Below are 26,216 nucleotides of genomic sequence, written 5' to 3'. Positions count from 1 at the left end.
TCTGAGACTGAAGGGACCATCTACAACCTTCTCCCCAGTAGGCCATCTTTCTCATCAGAGTACACACTCATTGAGTGGAACAGCAGGTAGGTGCCTCCTTCTCTTCTTTGCCCCCTGCCAAGCTGGGATTCACATGAGGAGAATTCACCTAAGTTCAAGATGATATGACTCCACTGTATTATAATTCCTTGTTCTGAAATTACCTGTCCAACCAGCCAAACTGAGTGCTCCTGAAACACTCAGGACAGATTCCCAAGGATTATCACAGTGCTTAGCACAGAGTATCAGTAAAAGTTGGATAAAATTAAACAGTCTCCTTTATGTCCACCCTCACCCTTGCCCATTTCTGAGTAATTAATGCAGGGAGACTCCTAGGCTACATACAGTATTTACCTTTAGGCCAAAGATCAGCACAAGGGCCAGCCTACCTGTATAGGACAGTTCACAGCATTGCCCTTAAACAGCACTTTCTTGCTGTTTTTATTATATCCAATCCAACGTTTTCAACATGGAGCTCAAGGTCATATCCCTGACCACTCTCCCTTCTTTTCCCACTCCCATGGATTCCAGTTTGGCTAGCCTTTCCTATATGGCTGCTTATGGTCTCCAGCCTACTGAGTGGGCACCACAATATCAGAGACATTTTTAACCACCACTATACCCCACATTACACCACCACACACACAAGTAGAAGCTGGGCCCTACTGAATAGACAGCCAGTCCTTGCAGGGTAATTTCAATATAGTTGTCTGTCTTTATTGATACACCACCGCACACATGAGGGAAACAGTACTCTTCTGGAAAAGGTTGGAGTCCATCACATTTCAGATGTGGAAGTAAACCCTGATGTGGGCAAGGGACTCTGGCAGTCAGAGCAGCTGCAGTAGGGCTCAGAGGAGCAATCCCTCTTCGTGGCAGGTATTTGGGAACTGATCATCCCCTCCAGGTCCTTCACTTTGGTTTCCACCGTCTGAAGTTTTTTCAAAATTTTCTCTTGCAGACCCAAGGACAGGAAGAGATTATTGTCTTGAAGTGGGAGAACATTCCCTTCTGGGTTGACCAGCAAAGCCTGAAAAAAATCTGAGCCCTTCTTGTAAAGTTTGTAGAGTGTGATTACAAACAACAATATTTTCTAAAATAAAACAACAGAAGTTGAATGTTACTTGTTTATCCATGTTAAATGCCACAGCTTACTATAGATGCAAAATAAAATGAAAACCTAATAGTAACAATAATCCCTCATCCCTGTGCCAACCCTTCCATTGAACAAAACATCTTTACACCTATTTCGTTTTTTGATCTTCACCACAAAATGGAGTGGGAGGCAGGTCAGGGATTATTATTTGCATTTAATTAATAAAGACTATAATAATAGATACCATTTGCTGAAAGTTTGCCACATGCTGGGCTCTGTGCTAGGAGTTTCCTTGCCTATGCATGACCTATTTATGTAGAAAAAACAGAACTGGATAACCATTTAGATATTTTCCAGTTTGGACTCTGTGGTTGTCTAACGTCATATACTTGGAAATGGTAGAGCCAGGACTGGAATCCAGGAATTCTGACTTCCATGTATATTCTCTCAGGACACAGTGGTCTGAAAAACTGGATTTCCTGGTCATGGGAAAAAAATTTTTTAATGAATAGGATAGACTCCTGCCAGGATAAGGAAAAAAACCTAATCATCTTTTTTTTCTTATTATAATAACTGGCACTGCTTATTGAGTACTTATTATGTGCTAAGCTTTATACATACAATATCTCCTTTAATCCTCACAAGAACCCTGAGGAAGGCACTGTTAGCAAACCCATCTTACAGATAAGGAAACTGGGGTTTAGAGGGTAAGTGATTGCTCTCAGGTTACACAGCAAGTCATAAAATCAAGATTTAAGCCCCAGGAGTCCGATCCCAGAGCCCATGCTATTAACCACTCGTTATACGACCTCTTTTTCTTGGCCAAGTTTTCCAGAATGCTGTGAATTCATCTTTCTCATTGAGCTAAACATTAACCAAACAAGGGCAGAACCCAGAATTATAGGTAAGAGTTTGTTTTTTTTGCCTTATATTCTTCTATTAGCTAACTGAAATCTGTGTATAATGCACACATATCCCCCTGTTGGGGATATAGGTCTGTCGGATTATATCAAGTGAGATTTTGGAGAAGAATTGAATTTGGAATCCTAAAAATTGGGTTCAAATCTCAGCTTTTATCACCTTTTACAATCTATGTCAACTTGGGTAGGTGATAACCAAGTTCCCTCACCTACAAAATGGAGATGATAATCCCTGCCCTGCCTACCATGAGGAGTTTTCAGAGGTTAAGAGAATGCATGTGACTGATTCCTCAACAGTAATGACATATGAAAATAAGTGAATGCTACAAAATGATCCAGTAATAACTTCTCTCAGCATTTACCAAGTAAACCAGTCACTCTTTAAGAAAGTCCCCTTTAAATCCTCTTTAAATTTCCACTAAACCTCAATGCACCTGTTTCTTTGTCATATGAAAATAACCTCTATCTATTTCATGGAATTGTTGGGATTCTCAAAGCGTTTTGACTATACTGTAAATACAGGTATTATTATGCGTGATTAAACAGATGTAAAATCCTAAGTGTTTCTCATAATCCCAGCCAATGATACTTCTATCCCCAAAAAGAGCCCCTGTATATTTACAGAGCCCTATCTTGTTAAAACAAGGAAATAACAAAAACATCATGATGACTACATGGATGTACATGCTTCCTCATCAGTTACAGAGCAATCGCACAGTAAGAACAGATAGGCCAAAACCAAGATCCCAGTTATACTTCTATAAACGGTACCCTACGTGGCGTCTGGCACATAGTAGACACTTAAAGATGAATAAGTGATTAAATAAATTTGGGGGTAAGGCTGCCTTCTCAGATTATGAGCTTGTTTGATCTATTTTATTGTAAGACAAGCCAAGACCATTGTGAGAAAGAGGATTTTTATGCTCAAAATCTAATTTGTGAAAGTTTTTAAGGATAGCCTAGTTTCAACCAACTTCAGAGACAAGGGTCCACTCTTGTTCATCTGATGGTCTTAAAACTGTGGCAGTAATATGGGAGAGAACTAATCATATTTCAATTTATAATTATTTAAATTTCTCTGTAACAAAAAGAGTATAACCTGAATTGATCGAACACTTTGTTTCCATAAGGCATATACTCCTACTCCCAACAAAATCAAAAAGGAAATCCCCAGGATAACTTGCACAGCTGGAGCAAGATTATCTAGTGGCCCCAAATTTGTTTGCTGAGGCACACTAGTCTCTCCCAGAAGAGTTGCTTGTAGCCAATTCCATATCGAGCCCAGAGAGAGATAATCTATGATGGTGTTCCAGATAGAAGATGAAGATGTTGACATTTTAATAAGACAGCAGCTCCAGAAACTACATGTGCAGAGGCTTCAGGAACCTAGATATGAGTTAGGGAGAGTAGCCTGGGAGCCCAGGTGTTCTGGAGCCACTGTGAGTTGTGCTTTGTGATGTCACTGTTCCAAAGGTCAGCTTGCTCCCCACTCACCCACTGAACTTGCTCACTCAAAACCACCAGGCACTCGCCTGGGTTTTCAGTTCAGTCATACTGCTTTCTCTGATCTTTGGCAAGTCCTAGCTCTAGCACAGCACTGTCCAATAGAACTTTCTGCAATGATGGAAATGTTCTATGTCTGCTCTGTCCAATGTGGTAACTACTAGTCAGTTGAAGTGTGGATGTGTGGCTGAGGAACTGAATTTTACACTTTACTTATAAATTTAAGTAGCCGCACGTTACTCTAGTGGTTACCCTCTTGGACAGTGAAGATATAAAACATTTCCAACAATCCATGGAATGGACACCAATTATTTTCACGTAACAAATGAGAAAATTGAAGTTCAGTGGAGATTTGAAGAGATAGGATTTAAAGAGGGCTTTCCTAAAGGGTGAATAGTTGGTTTACTTGCTAAATGTGGAGCGACGTTATCAATGGATCATTTTGTAGCATTCCCTTTTTTCATGTCACTCTTGTTTAGAAACTGTGATTTGGGAAGGCTTTTAACATATTTGAGCCTTATTTTGCACATCTTTTTACAGATGAGGATTCCACCTCCTTCACAAGGTTTATATTAGGAACAAATGGTATAATTTTCTAAGCACTTTGTAACCAGTAGCAAGCTGCACCATAACTTCTATGATATGTTATCAAATCAATTGTTTGCTGACTAGTACCTATCTACTCAGCAAGGAAAATACAAAATGTATGATCTGTTCCCCAAAGCTTACATGAAAAAAAGATAGTTCACACACCAGTGTATAAATAGTGAGATCAGTTACAAAGATAGCAAGAATTCAAGAGGGTTTGCACCAATAAGAGGGGAAGGGCACAATAAGGGCCAGTTATGACAAATAATTTTTAGAAAAATATTGTCTGATGCTATTCCAGCTTGTTCATTCTGGTTAACTGAGAGAAAGAACATGAATTGGGAAGCTTGGGGGAAAAGAAATTACTGCTTTGTTCCTACAGAAAGGGGAGGATGGCAAATTGCTTGACACGTTAGAGACACATCAGAAAATGTAGTCTGGAAATATATAGTACTATGTCAGGCTGAAATGACCTACTGATTTAGGAATGACTGCTATTGATGTTAAACTCATAGTCTGCTAGTGACTGACCAGAGCCAGAATCCTTTCCAGCAAGGAATAAAAGTTACTCAGAGAAGACTTGGGATTTGACTATAACAGGTTAAACATAGGTCAGAAACCATTAAAGAATGGTAACCAGAAACTTTTTGGAGAAAGATAGGGTTATGACAACTGAATCATTACCCAACTCCCTGCACTAGATTAGATCCCCCTGTTACATGGCACCTTATACTTTACTTTCAAAGCACTTAAAACTATTAGTTATTTGTGCAATTTTGTTTTAATATGTCTTCTCTGACTATTGTAAACTCAAGGAAGACAGGGACCATGTCCATTTTGACTGCTGTACCCCTAGTGCTTGGCACATACCAGGTATTAATTTTTAAGTGAATGAAAAGTCCTCTAGAATTCCAAATATCTTTATAGCCTAAACTGTTTATTCATCAAGTGCCCATTACCATATTTGTGTACTTGTTTGTACAGAAGCTTTATAGAGTAGGTGTAAAGAGGATAGGCTTTCGGGAGAAGAATGGACCTGGGTTTTGGCTATTTGACTATTTGCTAACCTTGTTATTTTGGGCAAGTTACTTGAGCTGAGGCTCAATATCTTCATTTATAAAGTGGGAGTAATTCCTACCTTCTAGAGCTGTAATGAGAATTCGATAATTTGTGTAAAAGAACCATGCTACACATACAGATAAGGACAACGATTATTTGTGGTGACATTTATAACCAAATACAAGGTATTGTAAATCTCACTAGTATAAGGTGCTTCAAAGAGAATCTAGTCCAAAAAATCCATTTATTGTTTGACTCCCCTCTTGGACACCTGAACACCTCCAATGATAAATTTCTCACTATGGAAGGCATCTCAGCTCACCTTTAGATGGTGTCATCCATCCATCTATCCATCCAGCCAGACATCACAGTCACTTTCACTCAGTAATCTTCCACATCATGCCCTATTAGGACTTTTTGACTTATGCACTGCAACTTACGACTTATGCAACGCCTACTTTCAAGCCTTCAATAGGTTCTTCATTGCCTTTCAAACACAATTCACAATCTAAAACATGGTTACAAGGCACTAAAATACCTGGTTCTTGCTTATCTATCCAACCTTCTCTCCTTTCCCTTTCCCATTTATTCTCTCAACTCTAGCTATACTAGACTTGTCAATGTCACTCACACAACAAGCTGTTGCACCTCAAAGCCTCAGCACATAATTGGATTATCCTGTCTGGCTAATTCCTATTGATTCTTCAGGTTTCAGCTTAAACATGGCCTCCTCAAGGAAGCTTTTCCTGTCCTCTTTTTTGGTTCCCTCACAGAGCTTCTTTTGCAGCACTTTCATTTAACTAATTATTTGCAGGGTTTTGTTTAATGTCTGTCTTCCTTACTGGACTCTAATCTCCATAATGCAGGAAACTTACTGTGTCATGTTCAACACTCTTATCCCCAGGAGCTAGCAGATGGTATGTGCTTAGTAAATATTTAGCTATAGCTTTTCTGTGCCTCCTTGTCTTCTTTTCCAGGCTAAACCTGCCAAATATAGGTTGACGGGTTTTTAAATTACGTGACTATCCTGGTTACCTTCCTCAAAGTGGTTCAGACCTCCAAATGCAGGTGTAGACCAAGCAGGTCAGAGTAGAGTGGGCCACTCTTTCTAAACTCAGCTTTACGTAAGAGACGGCTTTGCTCCTGAATCAGTAGTATAAAGCCAGGAGGCATCAGTCTCCTGTGGGGTGGAGAGGGGATTGAGCAACTTGTCTGACTTGTAGAAGTTTCTTTCAGAAAGAAAAATGGACTTTTTCATAGGTCACGTTATTCAGAGAAACAACATGCACCAGTTTTCCATCTTTCTCAAATGAGGAAATGTCAACACTGGATGTATGGGTGGAGTTGGATCTGCATGACCTGACTTTTACCTACACTTCAAACTTTCTCACTATTCACTTTCACAAACAATACACTCGGTTTAATCACTGAACTGTGCTATTTTTGGTACTTTAAATACCATCTGCAACTTTCCATCTTTCTTCCTTCACATTAAGTTCCCCTCCTTGATAGTCTTCCAGTCAGAAGAGATTGGAAACTGGACTCCACCTCTTCCTAGCTTTTATCAGCTAGGCAAGATACTTCATCTCTATCTTAAGTTTTTATCTGTCAAATTAGGATACTATCAGTACCTACTTCATGGAGTTATGAAAATTCAACATGATTTTATGTAAAGAGCTAAAAAAAAAGTGTAATTATCCTGAATTCTCACAGCACTTCCCACTTTGTATTCTAGTCCACTGCTGCTAGAACTTGTCTATGAATCATCTGGAGATCTTACTAAAATGCAGATTCTGGTCCAGAAGGTCTGGAGTGGGGCCTGACATTCTACATTTCTAACAAGCTCCCAGGTGATGTCCATGATGCTGGCCCACTGCCACACTTTAACAGTGTTTAAGCTGCCCTAGCCCTCACATTACAGCTCAACGATGGCAGATGCTTTGACAAATTTACTTTGATATTTTTACCTCCCAAAGCAGCTGGAATTGTCTTTAAATATGCGTGTACTTAAGTATATGGTTAACAACTCTGTCCTCCAATGACTATGTCCTTGGCAGTGCAGCTCAGAAGTAGGCAGCCTGGAACTGACAGAGGATAGGCTGAGGATGGAATTCCCAGGAAGCCTAATCAAAAACTTTCTTCTCCATCGTTCCCCACCGTCTTTCACCCATGTGCTCATGAACATGGGGAAACAGTGAAGCAAGAGAATTCTGGATAAAAGGGAAGAATGAGTGTTTGGCACTCTCTATTTCTACCTATCATTTTAAGGGGCATTCTTGAACTGAAAAATGCTTTGAAAACAAAGTCAATGCCTCCAGGTCTGTGCCAGGGTTGGGACAAATCTCAAAAAGACATCAAGTAAAAATGAGTACTAAAACTTCAAAAATAACCCTTTGACGTTCCATATTATCATATAATCACACACACTGGTTTTAACATAAAACTGTCTTCAATAAAGATCAAATGAAGCAAGATGCTCCAACTAGAATAGAAAAATGATCTTAGGATCAACCATTTAGGCCTGTAGTTGAAACAAACTTTCAATTTGGTTCTAAAAATTAGGGTTTCATTCCACTGCAAATGGACTCACTTGGTCCTTCTAGGGGGTTAGAAGCTGGGAGTGGTTGAATGGATATAGTTCAGTCTTAAACATACTGCAGCTTTCTCTTTTTCTGGGCTAAAAATCTCCATTCTAAGGAACTTAAAAAATGAGGCCACTAGTTCTTTCTCATGCTCAGATCACAGAAAAGGACCTTTCGAGATATCACCTATACTGCTTCACTTTTTTTTTTTTTGTGAGGAAGATCAGCCCTGAGCTAACATCTATGCCAATCCTCCTCTCTTTTTTGGTTGAGGAAGACTGGCCCTGGGCTAACATCTGTGCCCATCTTCCTCCACTTTATATGGGACGCGGCCACAGCATGGCCTGACATGCGGTGCCTCGGTGCACGCCCGGGATCCGAACCCCGGCCGCCAGCAGCGGAGCACGCGCACTGAACCACTACGCCATGGGGTGGGCCCTATACTGCCTCACTTTATAAGTGAGGAAACTGAAGCCCCCAGAAGAAATTAGCTCAAGATCCCAAGGAGTCAGTAGTGGCCTCAGCCTCTAAGATGTTCCACTGTTTCTGCCACCTTTTCTTTCAACAGATTCTTATTTAAGAATCTTCTGTTACCTAGTGAAATCTGAGCCAAGAAACAACTTGTGTATGGGGGTGCTTCAGACTCTTAGGGTGAGAAGCTGGCAGAATGAAAGTCCTGCAGAGCAGACAAAACAAGGAAACAAGGTTTAAGGGTCAGAGAAATGGTCTTAAAATCCTAACCACAGGCATAAGAAAGGGATGTTAGGAGTCTCTTGAGTCATTTCATTGCTAGCTAATGAAAGTGGCTGAAAACGTCACAAGGAACAGAGAATAAAGCTGCTGTATTTTTAAAAACATAGGGCTTTCCTTGTCATTAGACATGGATGTCCCACAGTCCACTGAAACTCAATACACCCAAAAACCAAACTCATCTTGGCTTTCCACCCTCTTCCCCAGAACTCATTCCTTTCTTTTGTATTCTCACCATAATTGGTTGTATCACTACGAATCTTGAAGTTTTCCTCAAAAGGTTTTTTTTTTCACCCTCCAAGGCCCAACAATCCGCTTTAAAGTTCTTAATTTCATCTACTCGTCCCTCTGCTGCAACTGTCAGTACAGACTCTCACCAAGTTTGCCTCAATTACTTCAACAGTCATTATCTACTGTTTCCATTCTCTACCCCTCAAATCACACTCAAGTGATCTATATATTATCGTTATTTTGTTTAAAATCCTTCAAAGGCTCTCAGCTGCCTATGGACTTAGTTCCAAACTAAGGAGTTTGAACTTACTTCACGGTTCGGTTCCTGCCCATTTATATCTACAATAATCTCATCGACCCCAAGGTGCCCCTTTTACTGCCAGCCTATCAAATTATTTGTAGTTCCCTGGAAACATGACTTCATACCTCTGAATTTGCTATGCCTTTCATGTTCTGCTTGGCATACCCTCTTCTTTCGACCTGGACAACGCCTGGACATCTTCTGAGAGCTATCTTGACTCCCAGAGCTAATTACTCAATCTTAGAATTTTCTTTCCACAAAAATTTTAAAACAGCCATTTGAAAAGAAGCTTGATCTGAATGGTTTGATTAATAAGAAATGAAAAACTACTGGATAATATATGTGTACATTCCAGAAAATATAAGAGCAATCCCACCTTATATGTGGCATGAAAACTCATTATGAGTAAACAAGAAATGGGTGAAAAATTGTAATTTATTGAAACTCAACTCAAAAAATATAAGATGCTGTAGTGTACAATATATTACACAAAGCACCCTCAGGTGCACATTCAAGTCAAGTAAGAACTCCATATCCCTTTCCCTAGCCCTCCCACCCTGGGATCTTAGTATTTGTTCCATATACAATCATGCACACTTAATTTGAAAAAGGAAGCCCCAATATATTTTGATGTATTAATTAGCACCAAACAAGAGTACAGTTCCATTTTTTTTAATAAACAAAAAATCCCAATCAATAAACCAACTGGAGAGCTAATGGACTCAGCCAATACTGCTGACATAGATATTATACATTCATGTAAATACACAGCCTATTCTACCCTAAACAATGGTGTGGTTGGTTCTCAGCCTTTGTTCGAGTTGGCAATTGTCCCCAAGTTGCAGTGCTGGAGCCAGTCTGTTTCTAAAACAAAATTGCTATTTAGGAACTTCCTACACAAAGCTCATCTGTCTTTTTTGTTGGAAACAAGTCTAAAATTGGTGTGGAAAACTTAGATCTTTCAAGGACAACCACTGGCCGAAGATAATGAAGCTGTTTTAAGGCAAGCTCTCCACAGTCTGTTAATGCTTTGTCCAATACAACCCTCAGGTTTTCCAAGGAAGGAACTGTTGTTGTCTCAGCTACTATTAAAGGTGGGATTGCAGTCAGGTTCTCATGAATTGCAGAGTCACTGGAAGAATGAGGTATGTCAACTTCAGCGTCATTGTCACTCACCATATTATTTGCCATAACACTCCCTGTTAAGTCATTACTGGGTTGTGAAGAATTACTTAATGTTAAGTGCTCTGAAGGCTCCCAATCATCAAAATCATCTTCTTTCTCTTCACTTTCCTGAATAAATTTCAGAAATGAAGATTCAAATCCCATAGGTTTATAAGTCTTCAAATCAAATGACCTAGGCTGTGGATGCTTCCTAAAATTCTCTTTCAGGACATGGGTTGAATTTTTTACAGTGTTTTCTTGCCCTGAACTTTGCTGCCCAGTTTCTGAGTCTTTGATCCTTGGTAAAGGCAGCTGGAAACTTGTGAAGTAAGTCCCACTTTCAATCCCATCAGGATTAGCTATGGAATTTTCTATTTTACAAGGAGGAGGCTGAACTATATTACATTGTTCCAAAGAAGTGGTTTCTGAACTATGGTTACATTTCAAAGTTCCTCTGTAGAGAAGAGTATCTGCATCAAATACTGGGTTGCTTTCTGTACATCCTTTCTGACCTCTGTCCCTTTCACCTGGATGAAGGGAATCAGTGTTCTGGACAGGTATGCTATTGTCACCTGGGGAATGGCTGTGCTTTGTGTGCTCTGATTCACAGCTTGTATTTTCTTCTTTCTTTATACAGGGCTCTGCTTCAGAAGGGGGCTCCTCTTTAATTTTGGTACCGTATTTAACACAAACCACAAGCTTTTCCATCTGTTGCTCTAAATAGGCACTACTCATCTGATGGGTGCGTTTGTAATGCCTCACTATGCTGCTCTCCAACTTCACCACAGATAAGCATCCTTGAACCATGCAGGGGTACTGCGTGTGCTCAGATTGCTCCACACACATATGGAGGGCTTCAGCTCTTGTTTTAAAACTAATTGGAGCCTTCTTTTCTTTGATTAAGCCACATTTTTTAGCCTTAGCATTAAATGATCTCCTGGTAGTCTGATGTTCATGCCCCTGAGTGTGAGCTGTTTGACACACTTTTTCACTCCTTAGTAGCCTTTCATTTGCTACTTTCTGGCTTCTAAACAGATCATCATAATAGTCCTTATGTCGGTAATATACATGTTGAGAATAATTACTGCGATGGGTGAAAATCTGGCCACAGCCATTAAGATCACAATGAATTTCATAATCTGAATGTATTTCTCCTTCGATATTATGCTGTTCCATCAAGTGGTGCTTCAACTTGCTGAAAGTATAAAAAACAGCAGGGCACTGAGGCTGGTTACAAGAAAACCTTGCTGCAGATTCAGCTTCAGAAAGCACTTTAGGCTCTTCAATCTGGTCTAGGTTATGAGAGTCACTACAGTGCTTAGCAAGAGCTTTGGAACACAGGAAGCGTTTGTTACATTCCTTATATTTGCAAGCAAATATCTTTTTACATTTGACAAGTTCCCTTTTGGTTCTTGCTTTGTCTTTCTCTAAACATAACTGTTCTTTGTTGTACTGATGTACAGTTCTGTAATGGCGAATCAAGCCTTTTAGATTGGTGAATGAGGAGTTGCAAGTTTTATGGATACAATGGAATGGTTTGTGGTATTTATTCAAAATATAGCAGAGATTGCCTTTAGCAACAGTTCTCCTGCTACCTCTCCCCTCTCTTCCTTCTCGCTCTTCTCTATGGCTACCTATTGGTGATGAAAGATCAGATGTTTTACTTTCTGTTTCTTCACAAGATGACTCCAAATCTGTTTCTGAACTGCATTCATCCTTTTTAGAATGACAGTGTGGCTTCTCAGAGTTACTGTTGGGAACTGCTCCAAGTTCTTCAGAACAATCACCTTTCAATCTGTCTACCGTGCAAGGGCCTTCGTGATCACATTTTTCATTTTCTAATAGTTTGTGAGTTACTCTGTCATTGCCAATTTGATGTTTATTCTTATAATGAATCCTAAGGTGTGTTTTTCTTGTAAATGACCTTTGGCAAATATGACACTGGAATGGGGAATATCGATGTTGAAACATGGTTAACTGAAGGACTTTTTCTTTTGAATAATTATGCTTTTTAAGATAATGCATTAACAAAGCCTCTCTAGTCACAAATTCATATTTGCATCCTTGAAGCTCACAGAAGAAAGGCTTAGCTGCCAACTGCGCAAGGTACTGACTTGGCATATTTTCATCTTGATTCTGAAAATTAAGGTCTGAGATATTAGGTGAAACCGATTGAAGAGACTTAGCACCACTGGATGGGTACCCCTGCAATGACCCTGAGAAAGATCCATGTGTTATTGAGTTTTTCAAGCTTAAGTGTTTCAAGCGTAACAGAAGTTCCAACATGGTATCCTCTGTACACGGCCTTTTAGAAGCACAAATGGAAACATCTGAGGAATAACCTTGATGTTCTCGTTTACATTTAGTATGAATACTGTGATCTAGACCTTCATCTGGGGAGTCACTGTTTGTATCTGAGCTGGGTTTAGGTTCTGCATCAAACTTTTCAGTTTTTTGATTATGTTCATTACCCAAACAGGGAAAGACATCTTTTGTCTTTATCTTTTTGGGTTTGAAATGGTATGGATGAACCTTCCGTAGATGCTTCTGCATCCCTCTTGCATTTTTGTACGTGGAACCACAGCCATCAAAACCACAGGTAAACTTAGTCCCATCAAAACAAACTGCCACACTGGAACATTTTTCTTTTAAACTGGATGGCAGAAAGACTTTCTCATGAGACAATAATATATCCTGCATGGTTTCAGAGTGTTCCAGTGTGTCAATTAACTCTTCATTCATGGAAGCTGAAGAGCTATGACTTAACTGATCACTAGAATTACTGTCACTGTTTTCTTTAAGATTTTCTGCAGTTTCTATCTGAGAATTAGCTGATCCTGCACAGAAAAGAAGATCCTCAGGTAAATGTGATTTATCAGTTTGGTCAAGTAGATGGGGCTGATCAATACAATCTTGCTTTTCACCTGCTGCAGGCTCCTCAAGTTTCACTGATTTCTTCACATCTCCATTTGAACTTTCAACATTATGCATTGAGAGGTGATTCTGGTATTCAATTTTGGAATAATAGAACTTTTTACAGCCAACAAAGTTGCATGTGTAAGATGCATCCCTAAAGTGTTGTGCTTCATGGTGGTAAAGCTGTCCCAAGTCACTGAAAACAATATTACAGCCATTTAATTCACATTTATAACGCAGATCATCATGTTTTTGTTTATGGTTAAGTAGTTCGTTCACTGATCCAAACCTGGCATAACAATCTATAGATACACACATATAAGGTTGAGGACCACAATGCACTTGTTCATGCTCTCGCAGGTGAAAAGCAGACATGAAATGTCGTCGACAATAAGTACACTTCTCTCTTCTATTTTTCATATCCAAGTAGTGCTTGGCGTTTTCATCATTATTTTGGTGTTCAGCTTTAAGATGCACACTTAAGTATTTAAATTGCTTAAACACACGGGAACAGTCTGTGCCAGGACATGGGTACAAATCTCTGTCTTGCAGGTGGCAATCTTCTAACTTGCTGAATGTGACATATTCATGAGACTCTCCTTTGGCTTGTTCATTCAATGACTGATTTTGCTCCAGAGTTGCAGAGGGGCTCTTGGGACAAATTCCCTTTTGAGAGCCTTTCAATAGTAATTTCTTTCTAGAGCGATCCCTTCTGCTTGGTGGCATTTTAACATGTTCCATCACATGAGGAACAAATATTTCTTTTCTCTTGAATTTTTTAATACAAACTGGACAGGTGTAAATTCCATCTTCCATATGCATCTTAGAATGATGAAGAATCCTGGCCTCGATACATTCCCGCTTACATAACAAACAGAAAAATTTATACTGAAGCCACCTCTGGTATCTTTCAGAAGAACCAATGGGTTTTTTGTCTCTTTTCTCCTTATGCTGATCAGTCAACTCTCTTCTTCTATATTGTTTATCTTCTTTACCTTCCTCATAGTCACTGAGAAATGACTCTAAAACATCTGTGTCATTAATAGACATTTCATAGCCACTTAGATCATCATCAGAATCTGAAGCTTCTTGTCCTAGGAGTTGGTGGCAGTGTCGTTTTAAAGTTTTCCAGTCCCAAAATTCAGGATCAAAAGGCCAGTGGGCTTTTAAAGCTAATAAAAGCTCACATCGGAGAGAATTTGGAACTGGTGCATTTTCTTCATCAAATTTTTGATCTGGTTGCAAATATAGTTCTTCCAACATATTAAATCCATCCAAACTGGGTTCAATTAAGAATTCTGTAAGCTGACAGGCTCGTCTAACTTCTAAATCTTCTGGTAAAAGACAAGCAATTGTTTTACACACTGATGCCTTCATTTCTTCATCCTCACTTGATCTGAGTTGAAGAGCTCTGACACACAGTAAAATTGACACCCCAAGACCAGCATCTTGTGCCTATAAAAAAAATAGGGAAGAAAAGTTTTTTTTTCATTATGGAAACATTACATAACTTTCACTGATAAGATATATATCATATATATGTATCTCTCAAAACTTTTAGAGTTCTTAAATTTTATCTTAAATCTTTCTTCCTGCAAGTTACATTTAGATCCTTCTTGTCTCAACATGCAAACGACTGAATTAGATGTAGCAACCATGAACAACAATGTACATTTATAGAGCATCCAACTTTACAAGGCACTGCATATTAAAGCAGTCCCTAACCCTCAAGGAATTTACCTATGTGCCAAATGTATAAACAATAAAGGCAAAGGAATTCAGGATAAATAAGGTCACTGAAGGATTCAAAAAAGAATTGTCTTAAACTTGGTAGGAAGGATAGGGCTTAAATGGATGCAAGAGGAAACATATATGTATAAAAGTGAATCGAAAATTGAATTCAATTTAAGAAACTCATGAAGACTTGGGTGTTTTCAAAACCTCGAGGCTGTAATAAATAATTCTCCCCTTTTCCTCCTAAAAGAATTAGTACTTTATATTTATAGGTGTACTGAATCTCAGCTTCCCATGGGAAAACAAAAAAAATGAGAAAATCTCTCTATAGCAGCAGGTTCTCAGAAACCAGTCAAAAATCAAGAAAAAGATCTGGTCATAAAACACCAGTGCATACAAGATGACTCTTTTATGTGAGAGGTTGAAATGGAATGTAAAAATAATATGTGCAAAGAAATGCGGGATCATATGACAGAGTGGCTTAAAATGCAGTATTTAGGAGCATAGAATTTCAAGTCAGACTTTGTCTTTGAACTCCCGTTTCACTACAGTGACAAGTTCTTAACTCCTCTAAGCCTCAGTTTCCTCATCTGTAAAATGACAAGAGTAGTGGTAGTATTAGATTTTCCTCCTAACGCTGTTATAAAAATGAAATAAAAGAATATAAAGTGACTAGATAACAATGTTGGCACATATAAATATTCAACAGAATACCATATAAAATAACTGAGGATAAATTCCACTATTTAAATCAGTAATCAATTTGCTAAGCAATTAGTCTGTGTTGGGTAGCATTCTAAATGCTGGGAACACAAAGAAATGATTGCCATCAATTTACAGACCCTTACTACATCCTAGGCACTATTCTAAATAAACTCTTTGCATACACTATCTTCATTTTATAGATGAAGAAACCAAGGCTCAGAAGGTGAGTTGCCCCATGTCACCAGCTAGTGAGCAGAGAGGCAAGGATTAAAATCTAAAGCAATCTTTTTCCAAAACCTGAGTTCTTAACTACTTTACAGCTTATACTGACTCCAAAGCCTAACTGACTTGGCTATATCCCATGTGCCCTTGATATAATACGCCAAGCTACTCTTTGTTCCTTCAGCTTCCTGGTTTAAAACCCACCAATTTATTCATGTCCATCAATTTCTTCAAAATTCAGCTCCACATTCCATATCCTAATTCTAATCTAGTCACCACTCCTTTAACAAGTAACTTCTTGGTATATCTGTTCAGAATGTATAATGGTTTTTCTAGTTCTTTTTATGAAAGTGTTCTTCACAATTTCACAAATTTTACCCATTTCAATCAGATTAGGCTGTTTAAGAAAGAATGGACATTCTTTGCTATTTATGTCACAAAGTGTTCCAAAAGGAGTTAAGTATTAATAACTTGTTGAGACCTATGAATTCCTTTAAAACTTACCTGACTTTTTCCAAGTCCTCTGTGCTCTGACTTACAAATGATAATCTTATATCACATTATGCAATTTGTCAAGATACCCATGGTCCGGTCCTGACTCTGTTGCGAACTAGGTGTATGATCCTTAAAAAAATCACACATTTCTAATTTTCAGCTTCTTTATTACTAAAGAGAAGGGATAAAACTACCATATGTTTCACCAAAAAGGGCCCTATAGCCAAACAAACTGGATTCAAGATGATTTTTCTTCTTATACCTTCCACTTCAAAATATAACCATATCTGCATTCATTCTGTCATACTATTTTTTTTTTTTTTTGTGAGGAAGATCAACCCTGAGCTAACATCCATGCCAATGCTCCTCTTTTTGCTGAGGAAGACCGGCTCTGAGCTAACATCTATTGCCAATCCTCCTTTTTTTCCCTTTTTCTCCCCAAAGCCCCAGTAGATAGCTGTATGTCATAGTTGCACATCCTTCTAGTTGCTGTATGTGGGATGCCGCCTCAGCATGGCCGGATAAGCGGTGCGTCGCTGCACGCCCGGGATCCGAACCCGGGCCACCAGTAGCGGAGCGCAAGCACTTAACCGCTGAGCCACGGGGCCGGCCCAGTCATACTACTTTTAAAGCCCTGAGAAAGACTCTAGATTCTCTAAAGTAATCCCTTCCACTTATGACTTTCTGAAGTCACAGAATCAAAGAAAACTTAACAACTCTAAGCACTTTTAAGAGATGATCTGGTTTAAGCTCTTTATTTATAGAAAACTAAAGCCCAGAAAATAAACAGGTACCATTACAAGACCCTCTCCCATTATATACTGTTGCGTTCTGCAAGAGACCTAATGTCCACACAAGGTTTTCAGCATCATTAACCTTTTCATCCCAAGGGCTATGTGACTGGTTGCTAGTTGTCTCCCAACATCCTTCCCCCTCTTCTTCTACAAAAACAGAACACTTGATTTTATCTGGAACAATGAATGTATCTCCTAGCCTTCCTTGCAGCTAGATGTGGCCACGTGTATGTGTGTGCCTGTATTGGAGGGAGTGGAGAAAAGGTGTGTCATAGTGTGATTTGCCTCCCACCCCCTTTCATGCTATCGGGAATGAAGACATTATAGCTAGGATTAGAATAGTTAGGTCTTAGAACATGAGATAGAAGCTATGTGTTGACAGCAGACAAGAGGAACCTGGGTTTCTGATATATGGAGTCACTAAAGCAACCCTGGCCTGTCTACCTGATTATCTACCTATACGGGAGAAGGAGAAACTTCTATCTTCTTTAGACCACTACTACTGTAGAATATCTACCATTCACAGAACTAGATCTTAACTGATATAGATTAGATCACCTCTCTCTTTTAAAAAGCTCAAGGTGAGTCTCTCAATTTGAAAGGAATTCTACACTCCATCCTCTTCCACCTACTTTTTCTACCTTCAGGCCAAATAACATAAATAAGGATTAGAGTGGAAAGTGCCCTAGACTGGGATTAAAGAGAAATGGGTTCTGGTTATACAGATGGACAGCAAATTCCTTGGTCTGTGTCACAAACCCACTTTCCCTAGTTCTCTAGCAGCTTTCCCATTTTCTGTGGTTCCTGTGGTAAGCAGAATTCTAAGCTGACTCCCAGTGACCATCACCTTTGTATAATCTCTTCCCCTTGAGTGTAAATGGAACCTGTAAATATGCTATGCTATATGGCAAAAGGGACTTGGCAGATGTAATTAAGTCCCCAAATCAGTTGATCTAAAGACAGGTGGATTACCTAGGTGGGCGTGACCTAATCACTCAAGCCCTTTAAATCTAGGTCTGGAAGTCAGAGATGGAGGAGGTCCGATTCGAAGGAGGATTCCCTTGTGCCTTTGCTGGCCTGAAAATGGAGGCATGGAATAAAGGAGGTTTCTAGGAGCTGAAAACAGACTGCGGCTGACAGCTAGCAAGAAAATGAGGACCACTATTAGTCCTCCAACTGAAAGGATTCCGTCAACAATAAGAATGAGCTTAGAAGTGGATTTTCCACAGAGCCTCCAGATAAAAACTCAGCCTGGCTGACACCTCAATTTCAGCCTTGTGATACTCTGAGCAGCAACTGTGCCAAACTGTGCTGGACTTCTGCCCCACAAAACTGTGAGCTAATAAATGGGTGTTGCTTTAAGTGCTAAGTTTGTGATAATTAGGTATGCAGCAATAGAAAACCAATACTTTCCTTAAAGATTAAAAAACAACAGTTTTTAACTGCCAGTTGTAATACTAATTTTTTTAAACAAGGCAAGTTCTGTAATTACTTGACCATGCTCTTTACGTGATAAGAGACACAACTCATACACAGTGATTAGAAATAATTATCACCTAACTTATCTGACCATGAATTTGCTTCTGATAACTGTTTTATCTTTTCCTATCTTCACTGGAGAAGGCTAGTTCAACATATTTCAAATAAAGTACAGGATATAGAAGGTGACATTAAAGGAGACGGGCAGTATCAAAGATATAACTGTGCCTTGACTTTAGTATAAACAATCCTTAGATATAGTCAAAGAAGTAACCCATAAAACATACCCATGAGCCATTATATATATGGGTATATGGAGAGCTCAGTCATGAGTAGATACCAAAAACAACACAAAAATAGAGCATAGCATAAGACTCATCCCAAAATCTCTAGGCTGGTAGTCTTAGCATACGTCCATAGGGCTGAACTCAAAAAACAAGGTTTCATATATGGCACTTCATTCCATTTTAGGAAATACTTATTTCCTAAAAATATCTAACTTGTTTCCTATTTGCACAGAAGTTTACAATTTGTGTACAGGTGATTCTGGAACTGTTCTATTACTCTAAAACCTAGAAAATGTATTACTCCATCCTCAAGGAGTTGAAAAATACAGTTATATTTTCTTCATTTATAATTATTATGTTAATTTGCAAACAAACACACCATGTATAAAACATAGAACATTGTTCTAAGAAAAGTAGATATAGGATGGTTAAGGTGACAGCCAAGAAACATAATCTTCCCTTCCTCCAGTGGTCTGTCACTTCAAATCACTATTTTCCATTAAGAAAAACTGTGGATTCCTAAGAAGTCAATCTGCAGAAACAGCTAGATATGTCCAATTCCATAAGCTTATTAAACCCCACTATTTTCTCATTTTCCCTTATCTAAAAGTAGTTGCCTGAGAAGTTATCTCCTCACTCATTTTTTTCCCTCCAGGAACATCAGCATAAAAAGCATAAATTACTCACTTCAGTTTGTATAACTCTAATCAGGCAAAATAAATGCTGCTGTGTTTTAGCTATGACACCAAACTGACGACAGCGCTCCAAAAACGTGTCTAAAGAAGGGTCGATTCTTCTTTGCAGTTTACTCCAAAAGAGAGTCAATTCCCTATAAAAACAAAGATTAAGGTAAAATACTTAAAATAAACAGTATTTGCTACCCACCTCACCACCCCATTGTTTTGGTTTGTAAAAATTAAGTTGACAGTAGAGTAAACAAAAACTAGAAGAAAAAGCTATCTATATTCTCTATTGCTTCCTCCCAAACTGGTAAAATTGTTAAGAATCCTCCTTGAAAATTCCCCTACTTCTTTCTTCTTTGTGTCTGGGGAAAAATAAAAACAACAAAAGACTACTTCCTTTATGCTGACATTTTGAAAGACTTATTAGATCCCATCTTGTTCCAAAAAGGTTTTACCCCTTACACTGGTAATCATACTGACTGAACTAAACCCTATCCCAGTGGGCAGGGATCATTAGACATCTCTACATTGCCAACAAAATGTATACAACAAATATTCTAACGGTACACTTCACCACCAATCTCATGGGCCTCTTCCAGCTCTAAAATGTCATGATGCTGTTTAGGCCTGTTATTTTGGAATGTTTAAATATTACTAATAAAAGTAGTAAAATGGCACCTTTGGACATGGCTAAAATACAAGAATCCCACAAATATTCATTATGAAATCAAAGAAAAGCTTGAAAAAAATAAGTTAAATAAAAGATTGAATGGGTTAAGAGAAAACCCTCAAGAAAAAGCACTAGAAACTCAAAAATGCCCATGACACAAATGCTAATGTGAATCTAAGAAAAGTTACTTAGCAAAACTGAAGAGAATGTTATCACTTAAAAAAAACGTGGCTCTTTTCGGTACAACTTCATTGGATACTGTATATTAGTTAAATGATTTTCATAAAAAGAAAAAAGCCCATATTATTTTCACAAGCCAGTTTTAGAACACTAATATCCTATTATTGCTATTAACACAGACTATTCCAGGAAACTGGGTACAAATTCAAAGCTTAAAAAATGAATATACCCTTTTATAATATATTAAAAATAAACATATTTAACAGAACTTATTTTCTTATACCTTTAAAGAGGTAACTAGGATTCTCATATGGTGAAATTCTTACACAGATGTAAAACTTGCTTCAAAGACTGAAATGAACATATGTCTCAAAAGATATATGATTAAAGCTGATGATATTTAATGAGGGCAAATTGAGCTATAACAAAATTAACTTAAAATGCCTTTAATATTTGTCTTTGGTGACTAGTGTTGTTTTCCTAACCAAAAAAAGTAAAAGTTGAGATAGGTCAGCTTTGAAAATAGCTATCAGACAGGCAAGTAATTGGGATGACTTCTCATTTTTAAACTCACAAGACTGTTTCATTCAGATGTAAGCATCTTAGTAATAAAAACTTTTCAGAATAGTGCAAAATTCTGAATAACAAAGGACATGGAGTATTACATATGCTTAGAGATAAAAAGGAGTATCTATCAAAATGTACGTATGTGAAATCTATCCTATTAGAAAAGAACAAAATTATTAAAGTCAGTAAAACCTGATTATGAAGAAAAGGCTAAAGGATATCTACTATCTAAAATTCATCAACTAGCTAGAAGTTTAAAGTTAAGCAAATCTGATAAAGTGATAAAAGACAGGTTGAGAATTAAGGTCTCTCAAATAATTTTAAAAAAATAAATCAGAATGTCTAGGGCCTGATTTATTCCAAATTAAATATTTCAAGCTCTAGTTATCTTAACTTCAAATAACCGTAGTCCAAAAAGGGCATTTTATCATGTATTTTATATTTGTATACATATTTGCACAGTTACAATTCAATGATTTAAAACTACTATTACCCACCCAAAGATATAAACATGCCTGAAACCACGACAACCAGTAGATTACTCATGACAATGCCAAGGTGTCACTTTAGTCATCCATTCAAATCGGCACACTGGAACCACCAATGAACAGTAACTTACAGCCTGCAGAATCATACACGTACTAGGACAAATACTTCTTCAATTACAACAATGATGTGATTTTTAAAAATGGACAACCATTAAAGAACATATTGAAAATGATTCCATCATATGTCTGCTTCCAATGTTCAGATGATTTACTGCACCCTCAAATTAGACCACTGCCTACCTCAAGTCAACAAATTATAGACAAATTCATAAAAATTGGAAAGGAAATTTAGTTCTATTAATAGTAGGTAACATATTTTGGCAAAGATCTAGCTACCAAGCAAAAATTTTAAACTACATCGTGTTTCTGCGTACCAAGAGTCCCATGAAGTCTAGTTAACATGTCACACTGAGATCCAGAATTTAGGCATTTTAGAAATGAGGCAGAGAAAACTTTGTGGAATTAAGGAATGATCATCCCCTAAAGAAGGCTCCTGCAAACATAGTAGTTGATTCTCATGACCTCTTTTTTTCCCTACAAAATTCAGTGAAATAAAACATGTATAGATAGCTGGTCTCTGCCAGGTGCCCTGAATTAGACAACACATATGACGACCCTAGTATATCACAGTCTAGTTGGGAGAGAACAGACACAAAATTACATCTGAAGGAACACAAATGTACAACATATAAGATTTAAGCTCAGAGATGTAATGGAAAGCAAAGGTCAACCTATCAAATACTCACTGAAAGCTTAGTGTGGAGGTTTAAGGTTCGACTGTATGATTTTATTTTTAAAGTAGTGGTGGTAATTACACATTGTCCTGTTCAAAATGTACATTGTCCTGTTCAAAATGGTTACTTTTCTCACTTGCATGGCTACTCTAATTATGTCACCACTGCCAGACATCTATAGGGAACTCATTCCTCCAACACTTCTTTGATTTTTGCAAATAGCCAAAAATCTTTTGGGGCCAACGTTAATGGATAAGCTAAGCAATATACCTTTTGAGATCAATAATATGGTGACTGCTATAAAGTAATGATATATTTTATTGTGGTCTATAAATGTCTCTGAAGAAAACTTCTGAAAGAATAAAAAACTGTTTCGGGTAATAGTTATATAGTTTATATTTCAAATATTATCTTCCATGATGATCAAATTCAAGAATGCCACTTCCAATAAATAAATTCTAGCATACGTGTTAAAAAATAAGTGATGACTTTTATTACCCTAGTCCAACTTTATTGGTCGTATTTTTACAAATCTCTCTCTGATCAAAAATACCACTTAATAAAAAAAAAATTTCTTTTCTAGACAAATATCCTACATAGTCCACTATTTTCAACACAAGAAATCTCCAGCACAACAAAAGAATCAACTTTACTTGAACAGAATTCCTGGGATTCATTTTTCTTAGTAAAATTCACTGTTTCATGTTAAGGCTATTCTAACTCCAATATCCTACCACCAAAAAAAGAAAAAACCTCTTTGAAAACAACAGAAAACAACAGAAAGCTAAAGAAAAAAGTTTCCAAATTCTAAAATTTTAGATTCTATTTCTCTTTGAATTGCTTAGAAGAAGCTCACTTTTAACAAAGTGTGAAGTGATTTAAGATTTTCTTTCCTTTACTCATTATAGCTCCTCAGGAGGCCAACAAGAGGGAAATCCCTCTTAATCCCTTCCTGCTGCAGGGGAACAGCATTAATCCTAGAGCCACTAACATCTGTGGAAGGGCTAATGGTGGCTGAGAGAAGAAGGGAAGAAAAAAAGGTCATGGGTCACTGTAAAAGGGAAGCTGTATCAGGAATATTAACAGAACTGTAGTTTTAAAAAGACTTTATAATCCTTCCCACATCCCATATGTGATTTAAGGTATTCTTTGCACTGAAAACCTAGCTATAACTAGCAGATATTTTATTTTTTCATTCTAGGCAAAGAAATTAACAAGAAAAATTGGGGTTTGTTCCTCAAGTAAATATATCTATTTTACTGAGGTTAAAATCTCTAAAGCATGAAAAAAACTTCTTCCACTTGATTTAGTGATCATCAGCCTCACTGTTACTTAACAATTCTTTTTATTTATATCATCTCTTTTTTGGTTTCCTAACAAAATGCCCACAATGATTACTACAAAATGTATTTAAGGCCCCATCCCACTATCTCCTTTCTCATAGGAGATATAACTTTGGCACAGTGGACTTGGTGATAGAGGACTGAAATCTGAATTCTGGTCCCGTGCCAAGAAACTGTATAGAAGAAAAGCACTGGACTAGGAGTCAAAGACTCTGGGCTTGAATCGAAGCTCTACCACTTTAGCCTTCAGACCTTGGGCAATCACAAGACTTCTCAGATCCCTCTGATCCTCCACTGCCTCATCTGTACAATGATTATTACGAGGATTGGGTGAGATAATTTACAGTACACAAATAAAATTTCTATATAAAATAGTAAACAAAAAATACAGTAAGATATAAAATGCTAATAACAATAAAACTATATAAATACATACAGATGCTCCAGAGGGAGATCAATGAGGGCTGAAGTACACGAAAGGCTTTACTAGGTTTTTCTATAAATAAAATGCTCATTTCCAATTTCAAGTCATCCTTAGGTTCTGAAATAGTCAAGACTCTTGTAATCAAGATTATGCTAACTCAACCCATTCTTTGAATTAAAGCTCAAATACTGTCTCCTCCCTGACACCTTTCTTAAACACTGGTGTATAGTGAGCACTCTTCTCTAATCTCCTATAGCATTATCCATACCACTAATCTGATACCTATTGACAAAAGTCTTGCCTTTTAGAGGTTTCCTGTCTATCAGGTTTGTCCCTCTGGCATAAATAGATTCAATACAGTTAGAATGAAAGAATCACGAGTTACACTTACTGTTTCCTTTTTAGCAACTAAGCACTCTTCAGGCAAACAAGATACAAATTGAATTAAAGCCAAAATAATGCACTTCTGCTATACAGTACTGAAGTTGCAAAAAAGATTACTATTCAAATGGATTTCCTTCTCTAGTGCAAGTCTGATCTAGAAACCTAGATAATTAGTGGGTTTCCAAATAAGAGGGGGAAAGTACTACTAAAAGATAGAATAAATGTAAAGGAAAACAACATAACACCACTTTGTTTTATATTGCCATTTTATCTTCAAAGAAGACACATTGGAGTTAACAGACAACTCTCTTTGGAATGGTCAAGAGGAGCTCAAACTTTTTACACTTTTATTTTTGCACTCTTCTGGAAAAGATTAAACCAATAACATCTTTAATTAAATAGTTTAGCTTGTAAGCACATGTCATCATTTAATTTGCTTAGACTTCAAATTTGAAACAAACCAATGTTTTACATAAACCCTAAATGCTATACTATGTACTAACAAATAAAGGGAATAAAAACTAAAGATACTTACCAAGAACAATATACACTTGCAGTTTGGAGCTGCTGGGTAAGGTAAGTCGTACAAAGAACAAATGCTGTATTATCCTGACCCTCGGATTCCAGATTACATATGATGTCTAGTACTTCCTTGCAGTCGACCTTTGCAATCTATCAAAAATGAGATGACTAAGTCAAAAAGAAAATGGTGACTTTCCTGTAAACTTTGTATATAACGTGAAGCTTCTTTATAACGTTTCCTATCTTTGATAACTGATGAGGCAAGAATTAGAAGTAAATAATTTCCTTCTATTAACTAATGGCTGAGTCTTCTGGAATGAATATTTCATATAAGAAAATATTAAACAGAGAGGAGAATAGACGCTACAAGGAAGTTCCACTGCAGTCCCAACACACAAAAAAACATTTTTGTACAGTTTAAAAAAAATTACTCATGAACATTGCTACCACATAAATGAGCTGAATTATGCATAATAACTTCAGGTTATTTTCACCTGAAGTACATCATCTTTTTTTGTTGTTTTTTCTTTCTTTCTTTTTCAATTTTATTCAAGTCATTCTAGTTACAGATAGAAAAATATAAGGCTTACCCTTACTGCCAGTAGGGCTCAAGGAGGCCAGTTGGGAAACTGTTTTAAATACAACTGCTGTATTGACACACCATTTTCTCATATAATTAAGGGAAAAATTTTTTGCACAAGGGAATTTTTCAAACAACTAAAAACACTTTTAGAAACACATCTTTTGGGGCCAGCCCTGTGGCTCCGCTACTGGCAGCTTGGGTTCGGCTCCTGGGTAGGCACCGACGCACCACTTGTCCGGCCATGCTGAGGTGGCATTCCACATACAGCAACTAGAAGGATGTGCAACTATGACATACAACTATCTACTGGGGCTTTGGGGAGAAACAGGGGAAAAAAGGAGGAAGACTGGCAATAGATGTTAGCTCAGAGCCGGTCTTCCTCAGCAAAAAGAGGAGGATTGACATGGATGTTAGCTCAGAGCTGATCTTCCTCACAAAAAAAAAAAAAAAGAAAAAGAAACACATCTTTTTCATTTACACTATTTATAGGAATCTTAAGGGAAAAAAAAAAACTTCTGGGCAAATCAGTAGAATTTCCTGGGGCTCTTTTTGCATCCTGGTAAAACAGGAGACTAAGACCTCTAAAGACCCTTTCTCACTTTCTATTTTATCACTTCTCTGTCTTAACAGAATATGAAGAACATAATCTACCTCATGACTTTGTCAGCATTACAAATGTCAATTATACTACGCATCAAATATACAAAACAATG

The 26,216-nt window shown here is 37.6% G+C and overlaps 2 protein-coding genes across 2 annotated transcripts in view; both read right to left on the bottom strand.

Moving 5' to 3' along the window:
* Nucleotides 1-544: 544 nt before the first annotated feature.
* On the bottom strand, nucleotides 545-7,969 carry TMCO2 (transmembrane and coiled-coil domains 2). The gene is made up of 2 exons (XM_058553792.1): nucleotides 3,155-7,969; nucleotides 545-1,132 (listed from the first exon to the last, which is right to left on the bottom strand). The coding sequence occupies exons 1-2, from the start codon at nucleotides 3,389-3,391 to the stop codon at nucleotides 818-820; spliced, it is 552 nt and encodes a 183-aa protein (XP_058409775.1). The 5' UTR covers nucleotides 3,392-7,969; the 3' UTR covers nucleotides 545-817.
* Nucleotides 7,970-9,725: 1,756 nt separating this feature from the next.
* Nucleotides 9,726-26,216, bottom strand: part of RLF (RLF zinc finger) — a 77,315-nt gene continuing 60,824 nt past the window's right edge. The window contains exons 6-8 of the mRNA XM_058553789.1: nucleotides 24,934-25,070; nucleotides 19,553-19,694; nucleotides 9,726-14,604 (exon numbers count right to left, since the gene is read on the bottom strand). Coding sequence (XP_058409772.1) covers nucleotides 9,952-14,604; nucleotides 19,553-19,694; nucleotides 24,934-25,070 — 4,932 coding nt within the window. The 3' untranslated portion in view covers nucleotides 9,726-9,951. The remainder of the gene's footprint in view (nucleotides 14,605-19,552; nucleotides 19,695-24,933; nucleotides 25,071-26,216) is intronic.

The sequence above is a fragment of the Diceros bicornis genome, chromosome 13 (genome assembly GCF_020826845.1).
Source record: "Diceros bicornis minor isolate mBicDic1 chromosome 13, mDicBic1.mat.cur, whole genome shotgun sequence".
NCBI classification, from domain to species: Eukaryota; Metazoa; Chordata; class Mammalia; order Perissodactyla; family Rhinocerotidae; genus Diceros; species Diceros bicornis.
Note: the sequence above shows the minus strand (reverse complement) of the source record. Positions and strands in the feature narration are given on the sequence as shown.